The sequence below is a fragment of the Felis catus genome, chromosome F1, assembly GCF_018350175.1.
Source record: "Felis catus isolate Fca126 chromosome F1, F.catus_Fca126_mat1.0, whole genome shotgun sequence".
NCBI classification, from domain to species: domain Eukaryota; kingdom Metazoa; phylum Chordata; class Mammalia; order Carnivora; family Felidae; genus Felis; species Felis catus.
In genome coordinates this window covers 21,249,814-21,274,107 of record NC_058384.1, presented here as the reverse complement: position 1 = coordinate 21,274,107, position 24,294 = coordinate 21,249,814, and the positions used below count along the sequence as shown (strand labels likewise).

Sequence of the window (24,294 nt, the reverse complement as noted above, 5' to 3'; positions counted from 1 at the left end):
TTGCTTGTTCCCCACGCTCCTGCCTAAGGGCAAAGCCACTGTGGCCACTGCTGTGGCAGGCGACTGCCAAGTCCTGAGAAATGGCCATGGCTCTGTGTGTCTGCAGCCTTGCCCAGACCACTCAGAGAACTTCAAGGAGCAGCAGTGCTCCCATTTCAACGCCAAGGCCTTTAAGAGGCTACGGTGGGTGCCACTCCATCCAGGTCAGTCTGGGACTCTTGAAAAATGTGCATCTGAGAAAAGCCAAGCCTTGAGCTGCACATGGGAGCCTTTAGAGTCCTACTTGCTCACAGCTGGCTATCAAAGCAAGAAGCATGGGGGCAGGGGGGTTGCATGAGCTGATTTCGGGAAGCGTCACACTGGAAGAACCAGTAAATGACCAGCTCCTTTCGTCAGGGTTGGTCCTGGCTGCTGAGTAAATCCCAAAATAGATGGAGCTTAGCGAGGAGGTGATGGAGAAACCGGAAGACTCAGATGTTCCCAAAGAAGCGCAGCCTCGAATGGTCCAGACTTTGTGCTCTGGATCCAGGAGCAGATGAAGAAGACTGTGGCAGCTCTGAGAATGGTCCAAGGGGTGCTGCCCACCAGGAAGCCTAGGACCTTGCTCAGATTCCCCAGCTACCTACTATGTTGCAAACTGGCGGTGGGACCATGTTTTCCAGGGAGGCAGACTATAACCTCATTAAATCCTTGCCATCATCATGTGCTTTGGGCTAAATAAAGCCCAGTATTTCATCTTCTCAAGTGTTGGAACTAAATAAATGCCACTGAAAAGACACATATAAAGGGGAAGGGGGGGGCATTCTTCTCTCCCTGAACTCGAATTTGTCTAGTCCTCTTGTATTTATGGTATTATTCTATTTCTTTCTCTCCCCTTCTGAATACACCTGACTTTTTAAAAACATTAAGAACGGCCTAATGAAAGGGAGAAACGCATCCTGCTTCCTTTAGCAGACTCTGGCTGACTGCAAAGAGTGTGCACAACACTGCACCAGGTGCCGGGGCTCATGCGGTGGTGAATCCAGCCCTCCAGGAACATTCTGTCTGCCAAGGAAACAGAGGGCACCCCAAGTATCAGTGCTCCAACCTAGAATGCTCTTCTGGCTATCCAGAAAATGGGACAGCTTACTACAAGTGTCGACAGAGGAGTAAAACACTGAATCATGGAAAAGGTTCGAAGGACGGGAAATTTGCACTGGTGGAGATGGGAGTGTGGGGCCGCAGTTGCAACTGAAAAGTTGTTCCAGGTGGGATGAACAGGATCTAGAAAATTCCTGGTGTTGTTGTTTTACCTTTTTGGTGGGAAAGGCACGGACCCTTTTTGGATACCCAATACACACACATTTATGTTGAATCCCAGTGGGTTCATAAACCCCGTGCGCATTCAAACATGCGCATGGTTGGGTCCTGGGGGAAGTCTGGCAATGCTAGTGTGCTCCTTCCCTGCTCCCTTTCCCTCCCCTCTCCGTGGCTAGCGCTCCACCCGCTGTGGACCATGAGACACATGAAGGGGACAGGTGGCTGCTCAGCCGGAGCAGGCCCCAAGGTCTGCTGCCAAGAAGGATAGTGAGGCTGCCCTCATGCACCGCTACTGCCTGGGGACCCCCGAGTGGTCCGCATGAGGCCCCTGCCGTCCATCCAGTTGGGTGGCACAGCCCAGGACCTGAGCGTGCTGGCAGCCACCCACTGCACCTACTCTTACAGCTGGTTCATTCTCTCCGCTGTCCAAAGTCTCTTCCTTTTCGTCTTAAAATATGCTGTCTGCCCAGGCCTCCCCCACTTTTCCCGCCGGATAGGCTGCAAAACTACTTTCCAACACATTTATCTTTGGAGTTACCTTGAAGACACGTTTTGTTTAGGAGGTTCCATAGCGGGGGCAGGGAGGTGAGGATCCCTCATCACCCTGCCTTCCTACGGCTTTATTTAGCCTCAGACTTCCGGCAGGAAGGGCACCGGGAGGGCCCCCGGAAAGCATCGTTTTCATGCAGAGATAAAACATAGCTGTTAATGGGTATTGAGGAGGGCACCTTTTGGGATGAGCACTGGGTGTTGTATGGAAACCAATTTGTCAATAAATTTCATATAAAAAAAACACAATACAAATAAATCCAATGCAATAAAGTACCCTAAAAAAAAAAACCAAACCAAAACAAAAAAACATAGCTGTTAAAAATAATTGAATCATGCATGGTTACAGAGTTTCTGTTTTGGGTGGCAGAAAGCTTCAGAAACAGTGGTGATGGTCGCACAAGCTTGGGAAAGTAATTAATGCCACTGAATCATCCACCTCAAAATGGTTAAAATTGTAAATCTTATGTCATATATATATTATGATACGAACCGCTGTTGGCTGACATTGTTTTCCCTGCCGTCCTCCCGTCGTTGGTCTGGTGGAGAGAAAACTGCTTCCCACTCAAAGCCGAGAAGGCCCTTTGCCTGTGGAGGGTCCCTTGGGAGACCCCACGGCAGCCAGCCGTGTTCCAGTCCCAAGAGAGGAGGGATTCAAACGCGGCAGCATCTTACAAGGCTCACGACGGGCCCAGGCGGCCAGACAACCCAGCGTCTCTTCCGGTGGAGACCAGAGCACAGACTTCCCCCGGGGCCCCGCCCACAGCCGCTGCGCGCGCACCTGCATGCAACTACCCAGCATGCACTATTCTCGGGCACGGTCCTGGTGTACTCTAACTCGGGGGAAAAAGCTCGTTTCAAAATGCGGAGTCACAAAATTCACGATAATACAACCAGGCAGACCCTGAAGTTGCGTGTCTGCTCCCATCTCATCGATTCCCCACTCCCTCCCAAAGGAAACCAGTTTTATTAGTTTTTGATGTATCCTTCCAATGCCTATCTCAGGCACATCTATTACCATTTTCTCCCTTATTTAAAGTGTTGAATTCTTAATTTTTCTCTCTTGAGTTCCTCCTCATTTATTGTCACTTGTACCTAACTCCTCCTGGGACAGGTGTACTGGGGGGGCGGGAGGGGTGAGAGGGAGGTAGAGGCAGGAGAAGGGTGAGGGTGCCGGTAAGACCCTTGGAATGCAGGGACCTGGGGTTTGCAGACCTCTGATTGTCGTGGATCCTTTCGGTCAGGCTCTATACCTAAGGAAAAAGAATCCAGAGGACGTTGTAAAGAGGGTCAGGCCTCCGCTAGAATTCCAAGATGGTTAATTAGACTCAGCACACAAATCCTCTAAGGGCAGAGGTCTTTTATTTATTTATTTATTTATTTTTTAGAAATAAGGATGTTGTGGGCAGAAAACTGTGGCCCAAGGCAAAACCCAACCCAGGAGGATAGGTAGATACCAGATGGGTTGAAGTGGACGCAGGAGCCGGCAGGCCAGCACTGGAGCACAGTGCTCCTCCAGGTGCTCGGGGGCCTGGGTCCAGGGCCCGATGAGCCATGTCATCTTCTGCGGAGACGTAGAAGGGAAGGTGATGTCAAATGTCCAGTGTGATCCAGCCACCAAGTCTCTGGACTTTTACCCCTGTGAAGACCGGAACTGTTCTGCCCACTGGGTGGGAGCCAGTCAGTCAGGGGGAGAGGGCTGCCTCACCTACCCTCCTCTCTTAGCTGTGGCTGGGTTCCTTGGTGGTGGTGGTGATGTGTGTGTATGTAGAACAGGGGTGGGCATTGATAACAGAATACAGAGGAAGTGGGATAGCCAAGGGCTTTCCTGGAGGCCTGGGCAAAGCCTCCCACAGGGACCGGCCACCCTTGGTAAAGGACTTTGTGGGAAGTGACCTCACCTGGGGTTGTGGGGGCAGTCCTCTGGAATAAGGGGTGACTTCTGCCTTGGTTGGAACATCCTGGCTGGATGTTCATATCCTAAGCTTTAGGCAGACTTCAGGGCTGCCCAACAAGTGGGCTAAGAAGCAGAACGTATTATTTATAAGAACATACATGACAAGTGGGTTTATCCTGAATGTATCTGAATATGCTTGTTGGACAATAATTTCACTTATGTGGAGAATGTTGACCTTTTCATAGCCTGCATGTGGCTACTTTCAATGATCTTGCCTTTTGGAGATTGGGAACAGGAAGGTGGAAAGGCCATCCTCCACTCCGCTTCTGTCCCTCTACCCAGGACTCTGTCCTGCCTGAGGATTCCTGCCTGAGGAAGAGTTAAAGAGACTCCTCCCTGGGTTTGAGTTACGGCCTCCTCAACTGTGGGTAACAGTACAAACTGGTCACCTGGAGAAGGCCTCTCCCTTTGCTTGGGCCTGTATGTTTGGGGGAGAGTACAGAGGGCTTTGTGAGGAGGGTCAGGCGTCTGTTTAACCTTGACTTGCTGACTTAGATCCAGAACACAAATCATTGGGGCACCTGAGTGGCTCAGTTGGTTAAGCATCCAACTCTTAATTTCGGCTCAGGTCATGATCCCAGGGTTCTGGGATCAAGTCCCACATGGGTCTCCACACTGAGCCTAGAGCCCGCTTAAAATTCTTTCTCTCCCTCTGCCTCTCTGCCCCACTCATGCTCTCTCTGTTTCTTAAATAAAAACAAATTTAAAAAGATGTCTTAAACCTCCATGACCAAAGTGTCCAGGAGTATAGGTATAGGTTTTATTTCCTCCCATGTAAAAGTACCCACTAAGCCCCATAAGAAAAGGGGAAAGGCAGAGGCACCAGGAGCTGCCCCAGTGAAGCCCGGTACCACCTGCACCCACGGCAGGCACAGGACAGAGATGAAGGCAAGTGGTGCAGAAGGTTGGTTGGTGGCGCTTGGCAGGCTGTCTGAATCCTGCCGGCCACCCTCCTCCAGGGGGCTAAGTGCAGGGGGCCTGGCAAGTGCACTGCCTGGCAACTCTCTCACAGAATGGGCAGGATTGGGCCTCAGGGTCTTATTGTCCCAGAGTTCAATCTCCCGGCACCAGTCAAGTTGCCTTAACTCAGCCTGAAGTGGGAACAAGTCCAGAGACACGACATTCCCTCTGACAATTTAGGATTATACAGAAAACTTGCCTAGAGTCGTACATGGGAACAGAGGAACAGGAGCATAGCAGGTGCAGCGTCAGTCTAACCATTCTGTAAGGTGAAGAGAGGTTTTATTTCAGAGGACCGACAGCCCCGGAAGGAGGGGATGTAAGTGGCCATATGATGTCTGGTCAGGGAAGCCGAGGCCCCCCCCATGGCCTGTGGGTGAGGGTAAAGCCATGCCATCGTCTCTCCTTGTCCTCCGTGGATCCAGGCAGTACGTGAGGAAGAGGGTCCGGGGCAGAGCGAAGGTGGGTCCCACTGAGCCAGCACTGGGAGAGGCAATGGGGGTGTGAAGCAGATGGTTCTCCTTGGTTTCCTAGCTCTGTGAAGATGCAGATGGTGTCCTGCAAAAGCACATTTCTGTCCCTTCCTGCCAGACATCAAGACACCCTTCCTCCCCGCACCCACCTCCCCACTATCACCCAGAGTCCCTTATCCACTTCTGGTGGCAGGGAAGCCAGCTGGTTCTGGGTGAGGCCCAGCAGGGCCAGAGATGAGCGAGTCGGGGAGTCCCGGCTTAAGAGGAGGGGCTGGAGCTCCTCTGGATCCCTTCTGACCTGACTTTCAAACGTTGAACTTGGGGGAAGCCAGTGAAATAAGAAGCACAGAGGCGAGCCGAGAGCTGTGTCTTGAGTTGGAATATGATTACCCTCCTTCATTTGTCCAGTTTATTGGAGCAATGTGGGTCAAAAAATGCAGTCCTGGGTTGATGGGAGCTTTGGTCTCTCAAAGGGTCATAGGTAGCTATCGGGGAGGGGGGCTCCAAATGAAGAGAGAGGCTGTGGTGAGCAGAGAGGTGATCCCGACAATGCCTGGAACAGGCAGGGAGAGGTGGTGAGGGAGGAGGGGTTTAGGAAAGGCTCAGGGGAGAGTAGAGGCAAGAAGATGAAATGCAGCCCAGAGCAGCCCTCCACCCTGGGGCCTGAGCAATCGCAACTTGGGGTCCTGCTGCCTCCAGAACTCAGGTTTGGGCCCACCTACAAATCCTACTAATGACAATGGCGACCATGTGTGCCAGTCTCACTCAGTCCTCACAGCGATAGAATAAGGTAAGTGTTCTGATTTCAATTGTATACAGGAGGAAACAGAATCAGAGAGAAGCAAAAAGCTGCCTGAAAAGTCACATGGCAAGTGGTAAAGCCAGGGTTCCAAGCAGAGTCTGACACAAAACTCCACCCTCTGACCGCCATTACTCCATTACTGCACCTGCTGGGATGTTAGGTCACAGGGAGAAAGGAGCCCTTCCTTCCTGATGGCTGCTTGCCTAGCACACACAGCTGTGGCTGGGGGATGGTCAGGAGGGTGCTGTGTGCTGGGCACCCTGAGACACGCTATGGGGACTCTCAGAAGCCTGAGGTGCAGGGGCATTTTTTAAGAGCTTGTGTGCTACTGGGTTCTCCACAGAAGGAGACGTTAGGCAGTGGAAGGCGGATGGCCACTGGGGCCGGGGGTCTCGGGTGGAGAAGGTGGCCAAACAGGGAGGAGAGAGGAGCAGCCTGGACCAGGCTGACGAGGGAGGAAGAGGTGCTGGCTGGCTTTGTCACTGTTGTCTGGGACATGCCTAGGTCAGTGCCTGAGGTTCAAGGACTAGGGGTCATTTCCATTCTGAACAAATAGGGCTGGGCGGGGGGGTGGGGGTGGGCTGGGGTTGGGCTCCTTATGCTTTTTCTTGCTTTTGTGCTGTCAGGAGCTCCTGGCCTCAGATACTTATGGTTTGGTCCTCTTTTCCCGGAAATGATCAGTGATCTCTGAGCAGTACTTGTAAACTTGAGTATAGAAAATGGGATGAGAAGCTTTGACAGTGGAAGAAGCTTCTCTCTGGAGAAACCTCAGGGATCCGGACTGGCATGATGCAGCTTAGGGGGCTGACAGTGTCTAGGGTGCCAAGGGCTGTGACGGTCACAGAAGCTCATGGGTACTGAGTTGATGGACCTGTGATCTTGACCACTGCTCCTGTCCTCCCGTCCCTGCCCATCTGGACATAGAAGGTGTAGTAAGACCCGAGGCCTGCGGCTGAGGCTGAGGGCACTCAAGTGCCACCAGGGAGAAGAACTGGGCCGGGGCTGTGACCCTCACGTCGCCTGGGGCTGCACAAACATGTGGGGCAGCCCAACCTCCCAGAGGAGCCATCTGAGAGGCGGGGATAGAGTGGGCCTGAGGCACTTTGCAGGGGAGGAGATGGCTTGAGGTTGGGGTGGGTGTGGTGACAGACAGAAGAGCTTCAGGTTTCTGTTCCCAGAGGACGACTGGTGGCCGCGCTGTGGCCAATGGCCACCAGGGCTGAGGTTGAAGCTGTGCCCCACGGCACTACCAGAGGCCTGCAGGAGCAGAGTGTCTGAGCTCTGCAGGCCAGGCTGCCCACTGCCCACCCAGCTGTAGTCACACTGGCCCCGAGAAGGGGAGGGGGTGTCTCCCTCTCTCTCTCAGACACACGCAGAGTCCCGCACACAGATCCACCCTCATCCTCACCCTCCCCGGACGCTCCCTTTCACGCACAAAGCTATTTCCGGGTTCTCTGGTCCACACTCCATTCCTCTCCTGGTTTTGCGGCGTCTGCCAGGTTCTGATCCCCAAACTCTCTCCTCTTCTGTCTCTTCCCAACGTGCAAGGGCTGGCAGTGTGTTCAGGTCTCCTCAGGCTTTGGAGGGTTGGTGATTTAACCCAGAACTACAGGTGGGGACACCAGGGGCCTGGACAGTGAGGGGGTGGGGGGGGGGCAGGGAGCAGGGCGGAAGCCTGGGTTGCTCCCTGTGAGGCTCCCTGTAAGCGGGCTGGGCCACTTCCGCCTCAGGGGCGGCAGCAGCTACTATCTTCACATCCCCTCTCCCAACAAACAACACATCCTCCCTGGGTGCGAGTTCTGACTGAGGTAGCAGGGCGGGCGGGGGGACAGCAGGCGACATGGCAGAGGAGACCTATTAGCGCGGAAGCAGGAAGGGAGAAGCAGCTGGTACATCTTGGCGTTGAAAATGGACGTTCTGGGAAATAAAAAGGAGCGTTCACTCTTAAATCCGTGCCCAGCTGCCCCCTCCTCAGGTGAATAACAGAGCATTCTATGGGATTTCTATTTCAAAGTCCTCATTTATTTTGACATTCACTTGGTTGTGACTCCAAGTTATCAAAGATGCAGGACAGGAAATGTGCAGCAGGAGCAGTGAAATGGCGGTGGAGACAAGATGGCGGAGAGGACAGGGTGTTCCCAGCCTCTCCTTTTCTTCCTGTTAGGGAACAATTTGAAAGGTGTCCAAAGAGTGTCCCATAGCACAGACTCCATAGCTAAAAAGTGCAGCACAATTGAATGGGTGGGCTTCCTCTTCCATAGGTTAGACCGTCACAGCTACAGGGAGACAGACAGGCAATCTGGAGACTGTGTCCTGTGCACTGTGGGGCTGTGTGGGGGAGGGCCATGGCCCATCATCCCTCCAGTGCCCAAAACCCAGATTTTGGTGTGTAGATTGATAAGATTTAGGCTAAGAAAGCTATAGGAGGAGAGGGGACTGTCTACGATGCTTTTCACTGAGGGACCCCAATAGATCGATGCAAGAAGCAGGTGATAGTTGACTGGGCTGTCTTGATTTCTCCAAAGGCAGGAGGTACAAAGGAGGGACAGCCCTTGCTGTGGCTGATTGGCTGTGAAATTCCCAGGCGGGGAGGCACTGGGGCTGGTCATCGGGAAGCCACAATGGCTGCTAGACCCAGAAGCTCACGCCAAGGGGGTGCACCTGGGCCCGATGAGGACTGCTCAGGGGATGGAGCAGGTTAAAGTTGCTGCCCTAGGCTGGTCCCTCTGGTCTGGGAGAGAGAGCTCATCACCCCCACCCAGAGCTGCCTCCCGATGTTAGGAAATGCTACTATTTGAAATCACTCAGCAGGATCAGACATGGTTGCTTTTCCCTGACCATGAAAATCATTTTGCCTGCTAAACCTGTGTTTCACCGTGGTCCTTCAGCCCTCAACACACATCCTGGCACACTGGATCAGGCCGTCGGTAAGTACATCCAGCCCCTGCCAGGGTGAGGCCAAGGAAAGCAGCATAGCAGGCAGGTCTCTTCCGGAAGTCCTGGCTGTTTGGAGTACTAGCGGGCTCTTAGGTCTATCTGGGCAGGTCTCATCTTCCTGGAGAAAATGGGGTCTCGGAGACGACAAATGACTGGCCCTAGAGCTAATGAGGGACCGGAGTGTGTGTGCCAGACCCCCGGGTCCTCTTATTCTTCAGCCAGTGTGCACTAATTACAGAGGAGATGCAAGGTGACAAGTGTGTCCAGACAGAGTGGAGCAAGAAGTGTGGTGAATTCTCTCCCTGCCCCTCTCTCTCCCAGCTGCACCTGGCCCTTTCTCAAATGCAAAACTGGGATTCCAGCAAAGGGGCCAGCTCTTCCCCTGCCCCACCCTCTGCAGCATTCTGTGATGCCACAGTGGTGGGGAGGGGGGTAGGCATGCCCTTAGAAGCGGGGAGCAGCCACCCCTTACTGTAGAGGAAACCAGAAAACCCATCAGGTGCTTTCCTTCAAATGGCGTAAGGCCACAGCCTAGTTCTAAGTGGGGACTGAGGGCGGGGCTTGGACAATTAACAGCACCCCCCCCCCCGCTGGAGACTGGCGTGGGGTTGGGGGGAGCAGCGGTAGGAGGGAAGCAAGCCCGGAATCCATGGAATCCAGCTACCAGGGAATGTCCCCTGGGAGACTCTGCAGGCTCTCCCGACACCAGCCAGCTGGTTGCCGTGGGGACCGGCCACCTTAACCACCTTTCACTCCTGCTGTCTGTGGATCAGTTCTTCCTTTCTAGCTGGAACATCAGAGACCCTTCCCTCTGCAGCTCCCAAAGGTGGCAAAGCCCCTGGTGTGTGTGTGTGTGTTCTCCACCAACTGGTGGAGAACACACACACACACACACACACACACACACACACACACACACCCTCACAACACTGCTCCCGCACGCTGCGCTCAGGGAGGTGGGCCGGGGCCCCAGAGACCATCAGCAAGTAGACCTCCTTCGCTAAGCTGCTCAAATTCAGCAGCAAAACTTTGAACAAGGTTCTCCGGCAGGGGCAGCTGGTTCCCAAGGCCGAGAACGGGGATCTGCAGGGAGACAAGGCTAGACATGACCCTTTCGGCGCATCCCCTACAAACAACCTTATGCCGTGACCTTGAAAGTCAACTCAACGTGTCCCACGAGGAAGGGGGCCGGTACAGCTGTTGTGTGTTCTGGAATCAATGCCCATTATTGGAGCAGATGCACAGGCTGTGGCCCTCGTGATGACCAAATACGAAACTAGACCGCGAACTACTTCTTGGATTCCTTGTAGCTCGCGGGTCCTGGGGAGGTCCCCGGAGCACCTCCTTCTCCCTCCTCAGATTCTCACGTCTCCCCTGGCCCTGGGCCCCTTTCTCATCCATCCCCCAAGGAGTCTGGAGGCCTCTGGGGCCTTTGCTTAGCTTTCCTGGTGCGCCTCCTCCCGCCGTCCACCAAAGCTGGGGGAGCGAGGGGAGCGAGAGCGGTTATGACGGGGCCAGAGCCGGCAGAGGACCGTCCCAGCACGGAAGCCTGCAAAGCCACCCGCTCCACCTGCCAGCCCCCACCTCTGAGCCCCGGGGCTGGGCCCTGCCCTGGTCCTCACTGCACTCAATAGCTTGGATTCCACCGTGGGGCAAGAAAAGCCAAAAAAAAGAAACTGAGACAGTCCTCGTGGGCTGTTGGAGGGGATCACCTGCTGCCCCCATGGCTCCTGCTGGGAGAGCAGCATCGGTACGCGGAGGGGTCAGGGGTGAACGGGGTTACACGTCTGTACTAATAGCCCTTGGATTGGTGAAGGCCTCACGCCCAGAGCCTGGCCACGTCACCGGGTAACTCTGGGGTACTGCCAGCTTGAGGGTCGGGGGTCCCCCTTCCTTGTAGTACGTAGGAGCAAAGGAGAGCCTCTCGCCTCCGCCCCCGTTGGGTACCATGTCAGCCGTCCGTATGTAGAAGGGGGAGCTGTATGGGGAGCAGGTGGTGCAGTGGCCGGCTGCCGCCCCACACGGCTGGCCACAGGGCTCGCTGGTGAGAGGCACCAGGCTGCCTCGGCCGTCCAGGGCTTGGGAGCTACAAGCATTGCAGGTGGGGCCTCTGGGGTGTGTGGGCAGGTCGTGCTCTTCCTCCTCCTCGTCTGCATCCTCGGCCCTGCTCTTCTTGCAGCAGTAATACTGAGGGGAGAGTGGGGAGGGATGCCTGAGGGCTGGATGCTCCCCTTCCAGCACACAAAGGCACCCGCGCCCCTGTCCACGGAGGACCCTGTGCAGAGAGCTTCCTGGTGTCGAGACTAAAATGCAACACCAGACACCCACGTTCCACCAATACACAGTCCCAGCCTTGAGAGACCAGTACCTTCCCTCTTCCTTCCCCCTGCTTCCCAGCACGTTAGCCCCGGGCTGTGGTTGAGAGAGGCGGGGCGGCAGAGAGGAGGGGCATGTATGTCCTATCGAGGACAGGACTGGGGCAGCTGGGAGCAGTTTTCCGTCTCCCCAGAAGGATGCCCTTCCCACCACTCCTGAAAGCTCAGATACGCAGGCCACACAACACAGTGACCCAGCATCTTCCCAGCACACTGCCTTTGGGGACCCCAAAGTGTACAGGGTGTGGGGGCTGCATGGCTCCCTCTGGCCACCCCCAATTCCCAGCCCCCTTAACTTATGCCTCCCACATTCCATGGCTTTGGGCTTTGTCACCCTCCAAGTGGGCCCCCCGTTTCTGCCCCCGGTGCCCCCTGGGGACTGACCTGGAGTCTACAGTAGCACAGGACGGCGATGATGCAGAGGAGAATGACCGTAGCTAGGATTCCGCCAGTGATCACAACTGTTCCCGCTGTCATCCGCCCGATGCCCCATCAAACTCTGCAAAGATGGGTGCGGAGAGGTGAGGGGCGGCCACACTGGCCGTGGGGCAGGGAGGCCTCCTGGAACTTTCTACACAGTTGGAGGCTGGGCGGACCTGAGGGCAGCTGGAATAGGAGGGGCCCCAGGGACTTCCTGTGCCTGGGCCAGCCGGACCTGAAGGCCTACGGCTGCAGGAGGGAAGAGAGGAGGCAGAGTGCTCACTGAGGACATAATTCTGCTCTCTGCTTCCGTTCAAAGGATCTTGCTGTCTTTCTCTAATTCTCTTCTGCTTCTCCACACACTCACCCCATGACTCCAAGACACAAAGACAGCGGCTTCCTCTCCTGAGGGCTTAGTCTGTGGCACTGCCCTAAATTTTCCCTGGCTGTCTCCGTTAATCCTCAAAATACCTCTTGGGATAGCTATCCATTATCCCCGTTTCACACACGGTGAACCGAGGCTTTGATTGGTTTGGCTGAGATCCTGTCCAGCCTGGTTCACCCCTGACGCCATGCTCTTAATCCCTGCCCTCCAGGACACAAACAGCAGACTCCTGAGCCTTTGACCCAGGTGGAGGGGACAGGGTCCGAATGTGAAAAGTTCTGCCCGGTTCTGCCCTGGCTCAAACCCACACTCCTTTCGGGGCATCTCTCCTCTCTTTCCAACTCTTATGGAAAACAAGGGCAAGGTAAGCCCAGGGGGAGTGGGCAACGGGCAGCATTCTGGCTCCCGGAAGCTGGCGGCGAGGCCGGAGGACGGGTCCTGCTAATGCGGATAATGGGCCAGGGGTGAGCTCTGGACGTGAGGCTGTGTGGCCTCAGGCAGACTCCCTTTCAGGCACTGAAGGGGGACTTCCCGCCCTCGCGGGCACTTGGGGACCACGGCTGGCCCTGCTAATGGAGCGGGACGGTGGGAGGAGACTCGGCATCTTGAGGAAGGAAGAGTGACCAGGAGCACTTACGTTCAGTAAAGGGAACAGTGACCTGCAAGACAATAAAAGGGACAGAGATGTTGGAAGAAGTGTTACCCCTGAAAAAGGCCCCAAGGGTTAGATCGGTCCCTAAGGCCCTCACCTTGCTTTCCCCTCTGTGTGGTCCACCACTGAGAAACCCACACATCCCCAGCCCGGTCTCCAGCTATGCCTCCCGCTACTGATAGGTAGACGCTTCACTCGCACGTCCCTCTGGTGTCTCACACTCAACTGTGACGGCCTAAGTCATGACCCTCTTTCCAGAGGGCTGCCCCCACCTCCAGCCTCTCACCAGGGCTGCCACGAGGGGCCTGGAGGGATGTTCGTCACTCAAAGGGCAAGTGGGGCCGGAACACAAGCTGCGGTCCCCTGAGGAAGGTGTAGGCCCTGCCGTGTTCACCTGGTGGAAGGAGCGATTCTTCCTCACCCAGGTCCCTCCTGCCCCCCACCGTCATGTGCCCTGGCATGCTTTGCCCTGCCCCAGTTCCCTGCGTGCTCACCACCAATTTGTCTTCCCTCCCCACCTCCCACTGCCCCCCTACACGAATCTTCCATCCACCGGGAAGGCCCAGTTCCTAAGAAGCTTAGAGCCTCGTGATGAAAAGACACTTCACATACCGGATGATATGGAGTAAGACACACAGACCAGGGGCTGTGGGGACACAGAGGAGGGAGCGGCTAACTACTCGGGGAAGGTTCCCTGGAAGATGTTACACTTGAGCTGAGTCCTAGAAGCGGACAGGGAGCTTGTCCAGTAGGCAAGTGCAGAGGGCTGGATGAACAGCCCAGGCATGTGAACGACCACAGGGGGTTCCAGGACCTGTAGCGAATCTGCAAAGGCTCAGGCAGGGTAGGCAGGAAGTGGGAGAGGCTGTGAGCCAGGCAGGGAATTGGCATTTAACTCTCTTCGAGTCGAGGGGGTTTCCTGAAGAACTCTGGGTAGAGGAGTGCATGAACCCGCTTTCTCCACCTGTTTAGATCCTACCCACCATCCAGGGCTCTGTGAGACCTCCCTGACCTCCCCATAGTGGTGTTCTCTCTCTAGACTCCTACTGCAAAGCCTTTCCATGGGCCACTTTTTTTTTTAAGTTTATTTATTTATTCTGAGAGAGAGAGAGAGAGAGCAAGCAGGGGAGAGGTGGAGAAAGAGGGAGAGAGAGAATCCCAAGCAGGCTCCGCACCAGCAGCACAAAGCCCAATGAAGGGCTCTAACTCACAAACCACGACATCATGACCTGAGCCAAAATCAAGAGTCAGATGCTTAACCGACTGAGCCACCCAGGCTCCCCTTCCATTCATTGGCCACTTTTCTTTTTCTTTTCTTTTTTTTTTTTTTAATGTTTATTTTTGAGAAAGAAAGAAAGCACGAGCAAGGGAGGGGCAGAGAGAGAGGGAGACACAGAATCTGGAAGCAGGCTCCAGGCTCCGAGCTGTCATCACAGTGCCTGATGCGGGCTTGAACCCAGGAAGTGTGAGATCACGACCTGAGCAGAAGTCAAGCTTAACCGAGCTAGCCGCCCAGGCTCCCCCATTCGCCGCTTTTCAAATCTTGTCCCGGTAAAATGCTTGTCAAGTTTCACATGGGAACATCTTAACTCCTCCAGTACTTTAGAGGTCCTTTGGGATCAGGAGCTGTGTCCTCTGCTGCTTCCTATGCCTGCAACATTGTACACAGTGCTGGGTGCCAAGTGGGTACTTAATAATCACCTCGCGGTGCAGCGTTTCCTTCATGGGCCTGGCAGTTATGACTCGGACCCACCACCAGAGGGCAGCAAGTTGTATCTATCCGCTCGCTTCCCATTTTCAGACCTGAGCATCACTGTTCCAGACCAAGTTGACTTTGCCCAGATGCACGGTGCGCCATGCTTCAGGGCTTCACCGGGCATTCGCTGGGCTTGGGGGCGGGCGGCGGGTGAGGAGATGAACCTCAGCTTTAGGAGAATGTATGTGCCCTCATTACAACATCAGTCCACTTCCCCTGCTTCCCCTGCTTGCTCACCAGGGAGGGCTGTTGCAGAGACAGAGGCCTGTGGAGTGACCTGAAGTTGGAGGCAGCAGTGACCCACTCTACCTGAAAGTCTCGGCCTCGTCCCCTGGGATGAGCTGAGCCCGTTTTAGGATGCAGCGAATTATGAAGCTATATAAGAACAGTGCCCTCCCCTCCTTCTGACCTCCACGCCTGGCCTCCCCTCTCTCAGTACCCTGACGCTGTACGGCACAAGTGACCTGGAAACGGGGAGCACGGCAGGGCAGGCAGAGGCGCACATCTGAAGACCCATCTGAGGTCCAGCTGTGCCATTTAGCAGCCACCCCATCTTGGAAACTGACCTCCTTTCTCGCTTGTAAAAGAAAGATTAAAAAAAAAAAAAAAAACTCAGCTTACAAGCATGACTGTGAGGAAAAGGTGAGATTCATGTGTGCAAGAGTCCCTTGGAGGGGCGCCTGGGTGGCGCAGTCGGCTAAGCATCCGACTTCAGCCAGGTCACGATCTCGCGGTCCGTGAGTTCGAGCCCCGCGTCGGGCTCTGGGCTGATGGCTCAGAGTCTGGAGCCTGTTTCCGATTCTGTGTCTCCCTCTCTCTCTGCCCCTCCCCCGTTCATGCTCTGTCTCTCTCTGTTCCAAAAATAAATAAATGTTGAAAAAAAATTAAAAAAAAAAATCATAAGCCAAGAAGGCACAGATAAAGGGCGGGCAGGGAACGAGCCAGGTCCCAGCCACTCTCCCTGAGGGCCCCCTACTAATGGTACAGTTTGGCATTGAAATTCCCATAACCAGTGGCCCCTATTATTTCCAGTGGGTTCAGGTTCTCTCTGCAACTCGATGCAAAGGACAGCACTCTACAGTCTACAAGTGTGCTTCCATTTACGGCCCCTCCTGCAATAGGCAGGCTCTGAGATGGCCTCTGGCAGCCATGCCTCGGGTAGTCGCCTTCCCTAGAGGGTGGGTGCCCTCTGTGACTTCTAACCAACAGAACACAGCAAAGACGACGGGATGTCGCTTCTGTGAATAGATTATGTGGCATTCTGACTACCTTCTTGCTAGCCAACTCCTTCCCTTGCTGGTTTGGACGCAGCAAGTCGCCATGCTGGGAGGCCCATGTGGCAAGGAACAGAGGGTGGCCTCTGGCCCTCAGTCCAATGACCTAAATGGAACTGGAAAATCGCACAAGTGAGAGTGGAAGCGGGTCCTTCCCCAGTTGAGCTTTGAGATGAAACTGTAGCCCCAAGACGCCTGAATGCAGCCTTATGACAGACCCAGAGACAGGAACCCGCTAGCCACGCCTGGATCCCTGACCCACAGAAACTGCAAGGTAATCAGTGTGTGTTGTTTCAGCTGCTAAGTTTGTAGTAGTCCCACTGTACAGCGAGAGATAACTAATACACCTCAGCACCACGCAAAAACCCCACATGCAGGAGAGGAAGCCAGACCATTAAATAAATGATGTGCCTAAAGTCAAGTGTCTGAGTCAGGACCCAAGGGCCAGTGCCATAAAGTCTCCATAATACCCAGCTGCCTTCTGAGGAGCTTCCAAAGAACAGGAGAAAGAGGTCCCCTCCCAGGGCCTAGTGGATCTGAACAGATGGGTTCAGTGGTGGCCAAGTCAGGGACCAAGGACGGCCAAAGAGGACAGACCTGTTGCCCGCTAAAGACTCCCGGGCCTGCCCTCTGTGACCAGGACTTTCTGGACTTCTTCCCCAGGAACACCCCTCGCTACCCAGGGCCCGGACACCTTCTCCTGGGGACAGAGAGTTGGCCTGAGCCACACACTCACGTGAAACAGCTGGGGTGGCAATGGCTCAGTCACACAGGCTGTGCCTGAGCAGACAGCGGTTGGGGGTGCGTCATGGCCAAGGACATCAGTTCCTGCCAGAGGAGAGAAGGGAAGATCAGTGAGAGCTGGAGAGAGAGGCCAAGAGGACGAACTGACCCCAAGATTCTGAATGGACACCCCCCAGAGGGCCTTGGCCCTCGACCTCCATGGCTGCCTCAGTCTCTGAGGCTCCCAGCCCAGGAGCCCGAGGACAGACCTGTAAGGCCACATTCTATCCCGTCTTTGTTTGCTGCCCTCAGCACTGCTGTCCGGACCCCGCTGGCCAACATAGGACACTGGGCACGAGCTCCTGCCTATTCTGGGAAGTGAGGCTCAATGGGGGGCAGGGAGTCGCTCACGCTCCTGGAGAATTCTGGGCTGTGCCCTGGCGAACGTGTCCTTGTTGCCTGCATGGCTGGTCCTTTTCTCCACGGCCCCACACACTCTTCCCCAAACCCTTCCCCACTCTTCCCTGGGCCTGCCCGTATTCCCAGTGCCCAGAGCCACACACTCCTTCCTCTTACTCCAGTATCCTGACCTCCCCCAGGACAACATGCCAACTGGACGTTCGGATGAGCAAGTTCACGCTGGTGGGCTGATGGAGAAGGGGGAGGCAGGATCCTACCAGGACATTTAGGAATCCAGTCTAGGCTAATTACTGGGGCTCCCTTCAAACGAAAATTCTCTAAATTATTTACAGGGGAGTCTGGGACCGAAAGTACAGGAGTGGGGAGAGGAAGGATGCCCTCTGGGGAGGCTTAGCCCTGCCCATTGTCCTGAGGGGGAAGGCCCCACTGGGTGTCTTTGTATTGGGAGGGAACCACAGCTGTTAAGTGGACCTTCCACAGGGGATGGGCTGACCTCCTCAGGGTTCTCTGCCTCAGCCAGAAGCTGGGGGTCAAAGGGCAGACATTAGCATGCCTCCGGGCCCTGTGCTCATCTGAGTTCAGCTGGTCTCAGGAGCAGATTTCTGGGAGAAGTTGAGAAAGGCAGATGTTCACCTCCAGACTCAGCTCATCCCCTCCTTCACCTCCCTTCTAGGTCTAGGCCTTACTGCCTGGAATCTGCCTGGGATGTTTCAGGCACCCCGGCTTTCTTTTCTCAAAGATGCTCTCACTCTCACTAATACGGAAATCACAGGTAGCTGGATGTCAGAGTGGGACTCTTCTTAAATTTTTTTTTTTAATGTTTATTTGGTTTTGAGAGAGCGCAGTGGGGGCGGGGCAGAGAGAGGAGGACAGAGGATTCAAACGGGGCTCTGCACTGGCAGCAGTGAGACTGATGTGGGGCTTGAACTCAGGAACTGCGAGATCATGGCCTGAGCCGAGGTCGACGCTCAACTGACTGAGCCACCTAGGCGCCCCCTTATCTAAGTCTGATTGAGATGCCAATTGATAGAAATCAGAAGACGAAAGTAAGGTTGGGACAGGTCCCTCTTCCCTGGCCGAGAGCAGGGAAGTGTACATGGGAATGTCAAAACGTCTGTTTCAGGATCCAGGAAACTTTCTCCCACTTTGTAAAATACAGATGGGCCAAAACTTTGGAGAAGATTTGGTGCAGAAGATTTCCTTGACAAGAGCTGTTGCTGAGCCACGAAATCCTCACTCTAACCCCCAAGGGGCGGGGCCGAGGGGCAGGCAGAGGTTGGCTGTCCGTGTCCTGTCCAGTAGGGCCACCTGGAGGCACGAGAAAAGCCCAGTCCACCAGGCTGGAGCTGGACATCCTGACGCCCGGGGGCTGGGCAAGGAGTCGCAAGGGCCTCCTGGGACAGAGAGATGTGTTTGCCTGGGGTAAAGGAGCTGCCGGAGAGAGGGGCCCAGCAGGGACCCTCAAAAGTGCCCACAAAAAACATCCACAAAAGCAAGAGCCCAGGAGGCTTCCCCGGCTCTCTAACCAGTAAGAACTCCCCATTTCAATCTGGCAGCTAGTGAAACAGCAGCTCTTGGGGGCAGCGGGAGGAAGGCAAGAGGTGGGGGAGTGTGACAGCAGAGGGACACGGCCCACCTCCCCAGTTGCTTCCAGCCCAAAGCAGATCCAAACTGGCAGAAAGGAGGAGCATAATACTGTCAATTGTTCAATGATTCCAATTTCTAAGTTGAGTCTGTAGCTACAGCTGAGAGGCACCACAGATTATCACCTAAGAGTGGGTGACCAGCAATGGGACTGGCCCAAGTTTTGATCTAGGGGCAGGGGGAGATTTCTTCCACTGAATACATTTTAACATGAAGGGATTCTCAAAGGAAAAAAAAAAAAAAAAGCCAAAGTTGTTCGTTGAGCACAAATCATGCAATATGCACGTTTAACCTATTAGTTACTGACAGAAAAACACATGGAAATGGAAGGACTCTAAGGGATCTGGCCCGGTTATCTATTTTCTAGATGAAGAAACCAAGTTCAGAGAGGACAAGTGACTGGCTTAACCACACACAGCAAAATAGAGGTGGAGCAGGAGAGGCACTGGGAGTGGAGCCTCCTGGCCCCAGGCCAGGGCCCTGCCATTAGGCTGCTGTCTCTCCTTCCAGAAGACCTGCACTAACTACACCAGGAGCTACGGTGTCCTGAGGCAGGGTCTCTCAAATCAGCTTGACGGTAACAATCACCTGAGTCGGGTGTTAAAAGACAGAGAGTCCAGACCTACCGAGGCATCTCCAGAGGAGGGGCTCAGGGACCTGCCTTTTTTACAGGTTTGAGTCTTCCCATCTGGCCCTTTTAGGAAATGATGTAGGAACGAAGGTCTTTGGGAGGACTTCAGGCAGCAGGCAGCAAGGAGGCAGGTGACTTTGCAGAGTCTGTAGCATCATCTGATGCCCATAAGATTGGTTCCAGATCCTGTGTCCTTTGGGCAAGTGGGCCAGAAGGCAGGAGGAAGAGGGAGGCGCAGAAGAACCAGGGTACACGGCAACCCTGGGTGGGGTGGGGCCAACAAAGACGCCATGGTGGGGGACCTTAAAGGCCATTCTTCTGGTAGAGGCTGGTGGGGGGATTAACGGCCAACCTGATAGGACGTGTTGGGAAGTGAGTGTCCCACTCCTCACAAGGCCAAGTGCCTGTGCCGTGTCTGAAGGGCCCCTGCCCTGAGTGACTTCAGCTCATTGACGCAGGGTCACCTCCTCGCTGCCTGAGCGATGCTGGCAGGAGACGCGGCCACAGTTGGCCGCCGTACATGTAATTAACGACCGGCTGCCCCTGCTCCCCACTCAGCCCCCCTAGGAGCACAAGTTAATTGAGTGGGGCCTAAGCACCACTGATCTCAATTTCTTCTGAGGCAAGTAAGCCTTCTCCAATCATTTATTAACTCATGAAATTGACACAGCAGGTTAGCAGCCCTGGAGAAAAGGAACAGGTTTTTTGCCTTGTTACCAGACTTCCTAGACTGCAATCCTCAGGCGAGGTTGGCAGAGGGGATCGGAGGAAGGGTTTCCTTTTACCCTGACTGTGCTTGTGGCCATTGGCAGGCCCATATCCCCAGGATGAAGGCGTGGAAGAACGATGGCCAGATAGGTTCCTCCGTGCCGAATACATAGGTAACGACAGCCCCACAGAGGTGTGTGCTATTTGAGAAGAGGCCTCTGTAGGAGATACAAAGAACCCTTGCAGGGGTGCCTGGGTGGCTCAGTTTGTTAAGCATCCGATTCTTGAGTTCAGCTCAGGTCATGATCTCAGGGTTCTTGAGATCCAGCCCTGCACCGGGCTCTATGCTTACAGCACAGAGCTCCCCTCCCTCCCCTGCTTGCAAGCACGTGTGCATGCATGTGGTCTCTCTATCTAAATAATTTTTTTAAAGGGACCCCTTGCTAATCATCAAGGGGATAAAGGGAACCTGGATGTAGTAACAGGCAATGGACAGGTGGTTTTCAAAAGAAGTAACCAAAAAGGCTAACAGGAAAGTGAAGAGATGCCCAAACTCATGACTATCTGAGAAAGACAAATTGAAACCACAGTACACTCTTACTTTACGCTGGTAGGACTGGCAAAAATTAGAGAGCTGAATAATGACAAGGATCCGAGCATCTGCAGGAATGCAGGGACACTGCGGGAGGGGCGTAGCGAGAGCAGCCATTGACCTGGTGTTACTTCGTCATATTAAGTTCACAGTTACCCCACGAGAAGCAATTCCGCGCCTGAGTCTATGTCCCCAAAATTTCTCAACACGTCCACAAGGGGGTCATGTGTGAAAGATGTTCATGGCTGTGTTGTTTATGGAGGCAGGGAACTGAAGCAAGCTCAGTGATCATCACTGGGGAGTGGAGAAGTAAAATCAGGGATGACGCCTCTGTGGAAGGCAACAGACCAGACGGGCCATAGCAACAACCGTACATCTTAGCACAGCGCTAAGTGAAAAACAGACAAAAAAAACCCCAAACAGTGAGATGTAAAATAGTGCCTACATAAACTTAAAATCCAAGCTTACAGAACAACAGTTCACATGTTCAAGAACACACACCAAAACAATGGATCTCATTAAGTGTTAGAATGGCCGCCGATGGAAGGAGTTGAACAGGACTGGAAGAAGAGACAAGCAAATAACGCAAGAGAGGGACCTGGCACAGACCCATGGTAAGTGGTAATGTGCTATGATTGCACGCAGCATAATTATCTTCACCGTCTGCATCTGAGGTCCAACTTGAACAAAGGGTAAAGAAAGAAAGGGGCTTTGACCACCTCCAGGAAGCCTTCCATGATGCACTTAATGTTGCACATTTTTGGTTAGCCTTCCTATTTGTCCCCAGACAACTATATTTGTTCATACACTCGTGTCCTGTGGGGGTGTACTTTGCTTCCTTCATTAGATTACAGACCATTTGAGGGCACAGACTTGGAATCCTGTGTCTTCGTAAAGCTCCACTCCAACTGCTTGATGTTCTGTACATTCCAAACATGGAATGACCAGCTCTAATGGGGAAGCTGCTTTGTATGCAGAGTGCTATTCCAACACACAGCCGGGTGTTCTGGGCTCATCCGCTGCAGGTAGTTGTAGGAGCACCAGGCTACAAGGGCCAAGATTTGCGCTTAAGTTCTACTTTCTAGGCTCCCTGTGGTGACTTTGGATAATTGATGATCTCTTTGAGGTTCATCTGCAAAATGAAAGTAAATGACACACCTTCCCTCACAGAGTAAGGATTATGGGAAAGGGGGTGTTATTTTAAATTACGCCAGCTTCAAAGGAGAGTGGATGTTGTTCCAAGGACTCAGGGTCCCTGTGGTCCTCTGCTGCCAACAGAAGAGATGGCCCTTCACTCTCACTTGTCCCTCGATGAGTTGGCCATGTCAAGGTTTGGAAATAGACGTGGTAAGAGCTGGACCACTCGACATAACAGGGTTAAAAGAGTTTATTGAGGTGTAAGGTAGCAGGTAGGCCAGAGAGGGAGGGATGGGAAAGAAAGGAGATCCAGAAAAAATGAGTCTGCAGGGCTTCTGTTGAGTCTCTTGGCCAGTTAAAAATCCCGGCAGTTGGTTAGTGTCAAAGGAGGTCTCTAAGTTTTTTGCAGTGTCTTCTCAAATTGTCGGTAACTCACAAATGTGAATGATATTCTTCTCATTAGTGGCAATAGTTTGAAGAGGCTGAGCTCAGGCTTGGATCTGTGGAATGCGGATGACGCAGTAAGGACCAATTCAGCAGACGGGGCTGAGCAAGGACTATCTAGACCCTTACAACGCATGACCCCAGCTCCTATGTGAGTCACGCCTCTCAGATCAAATGTGTCCTGAGGTTCCTGATCGTGACCTTGACTAGCATTCCAGCTGGGACCTCTGTGTCTCAGACTCATGGACACCCTATGTCATTCTCCTCATTTATTCTCCACTTACTATTATTAGTAGTAGTTATTATTTGTAGTATTAGTAGTAGTTATTGAGCACGGTGCCCGGCATTGAGTTTTGCCTCAGGAACACAAACATGGTAAGACAGAGCGCCCTCAAGGAGCTCACGGGGAGAGGGGGGCATTGTAAACAGTGGGGGACATGGTCTCAGGCCCGGTGGTTGGAAGGCCTGGGCTGACTGCAGTCCCTATCAGACCACCACGGTGCTTGAACCTGCAAACTCCCTGGAGCAGGCAGAGCTCTGGACCAGTGTCCGGGGGTATCAGTAAGAGTTTACTGCAGATAAATAGCAAAGATGGGGGAGGGGGGGAGGGGCTGGTCCTCTCAGCCCAGGGCTGACCCAAAGGACCCGTGGTCCCTCAGTTACGACTGTGCGGGTCATGGAAACCGGGCACAGAAGTGCAGAGTTTCACATGGGCACCCCCAGGGCCCCCTGTCCCAGTTTACAGCCGTCCTGAGCTCTCCTCCCGCAAACCCCCATTGTGCTTATAGTCTGTACACACAAGTGGGACTTAATTACGTGTCACTTTGGATGGCTATTTTGGACAGATGACCCTTGTCTCTGCAGCTCTTGAAATCAGGGTCACCGATCGTGGTGGATCTGTTCTCTCTGCCACAGGGAGACGGGTGCAGAGGCCAGTAAACTTGTTAAGGGTGTGGCTCCCCTTAGACTTGGCTTTGTTTCCCTTTCTGCCTTTCAAAACAATGTTCATCACTGCTAACAGAATTTCCCTGGGCTTCGTCTTGTTTGATCTCCAGGCATGGCAGTTTTTTGACTTATTCTACAGAAAACCGTAAGTTCAGAAAAGCCATGGATGCAGCTAATTCCGGGAGCGCCGGGACACCCTGCTGGCACTGTTCTTCCACGACCAGCGTGGGTTTTGTGGAAACATGCACAGTGGCCCGTGTCTATGCTACCCCAGCTCTTCTGAGCCCACATTCCATACTCTTTCCCGGCCTGAACGTTTGCAGGAGGGAAGGAGGCTCCATTGGCCTCCGTAAAGTGCGTGGTTCTGCATCATAGACTTGCATTTCTCTCCATCTGTATTTGATGTCTTCCATTGTTCAGAAGGTGCTCTGAGATCCCCAGGCACCAGGCCTCCGGCCTGATGACTGCTAAACAGGCTTGTTAGAAAAGGCAGAAGTGTCTGTGGGGTTTGTTTCTCCTCTCTAGCAAGATGTCACCTGGCTGGAAGAGATCCAAATAAGAACACAGGCCATGCGAGGGACGGAGAGCTTGTTTTTTGAGGCCAGATGGCGATAAGGAGAGCATGGCATTAAGACTGAAAAGGCAGCCAGAGGGAGCTAGACTGTAAGAGAGACTGGTCATTGACCCACAGTCGTCAAAGCAGGGGAAGAAGAAGTGGGAGGCTTGCTCAGGGCTTTCCAGGGGAGGCAGGATTTGAAATAGGGATAAAATTGGACCGGGGGAAATTTAGACCAAATCCAAGACAAATCTCACAGGACATAAGCAAGTGTGACAGAGGTTTGGAAACTGTTAACTCATGTCGCACAGGGAGGCTTGGGAGCATCACAGAGCTGGTCTCCTCTCCTGACCCCCAGTCCAGAGGACAGGGCCTATTTCTGCACCTGTCGGGTGTGACTGGGCCAGACTGAGGGCAGGAGGGGGGTGGGACATCCAGGGCAGAATGGGGCAGCTTCTGGGTTTGGGGACCTTAAAAAAAATGCAGCAGAATTCATGTAGAATCCTTGAATCATTTTAAAGAAAACATTCTAAAATGGGCAAGAGCACCCGGGGAGGACTCTCAGAAGTCCAGGCACAGGAGATCAGGTGAGGGAGACGGCAGGCCTCTGCTGCCACGGGTGTGGCCCTCTATGGAAGCCACGGAAGCCCAAACC

The 24,294-nt window shown here is 53.9% G+C and overlaps 1 protein-coding gene across 6 annotated transcripts in view; it reads right to left on the bottom strand.

Annotated features, from left to right (window-relative positions):
- Window positions 1-8,040: 8,040 nt before the first annotated feature.
- Window positions 8,041-24,294, bottom strand: part of FAM163A (family with sequence similarity 163 member A) — an 80,554-nt gene continuing 64,300 nt past the window's right edge. For 4 of the 6 annotated variants that reach the window (XM_003999235.6, XM_023247588.2, XM_023247587.2 and 1 more), the window contains exons 2-5: window positions 16,576-16,667; window positions 12,795-12,816; window positions 11,737-11,851; window positions 8,041-11,164 (exon numbers count right to left, since the gene is read on the bottom strand). In XM_003999235.6, the coding sequence (XP_003999284.1) occupies window positions 10,757-11,164; window positions 11,737-11,829 (501 nt within the window). In that variant the 5' untranslated portion in view covers window positions 11,830-11,851; window positions 12,795-12,816; window positions 16,576-16,667 and the 3' untranslated portion in view covers window positions 8,041-10,756. The remainder of the gene's footprint in view (window positions 11,165-11,736; window positions 11,852-12,794; window positions 12,817-16,575; window positions 16,668-24,294) is intronic. The other 2 variants (XM_019821709.3, XM_045048789.1) reach the window with 1 other exon arrangement.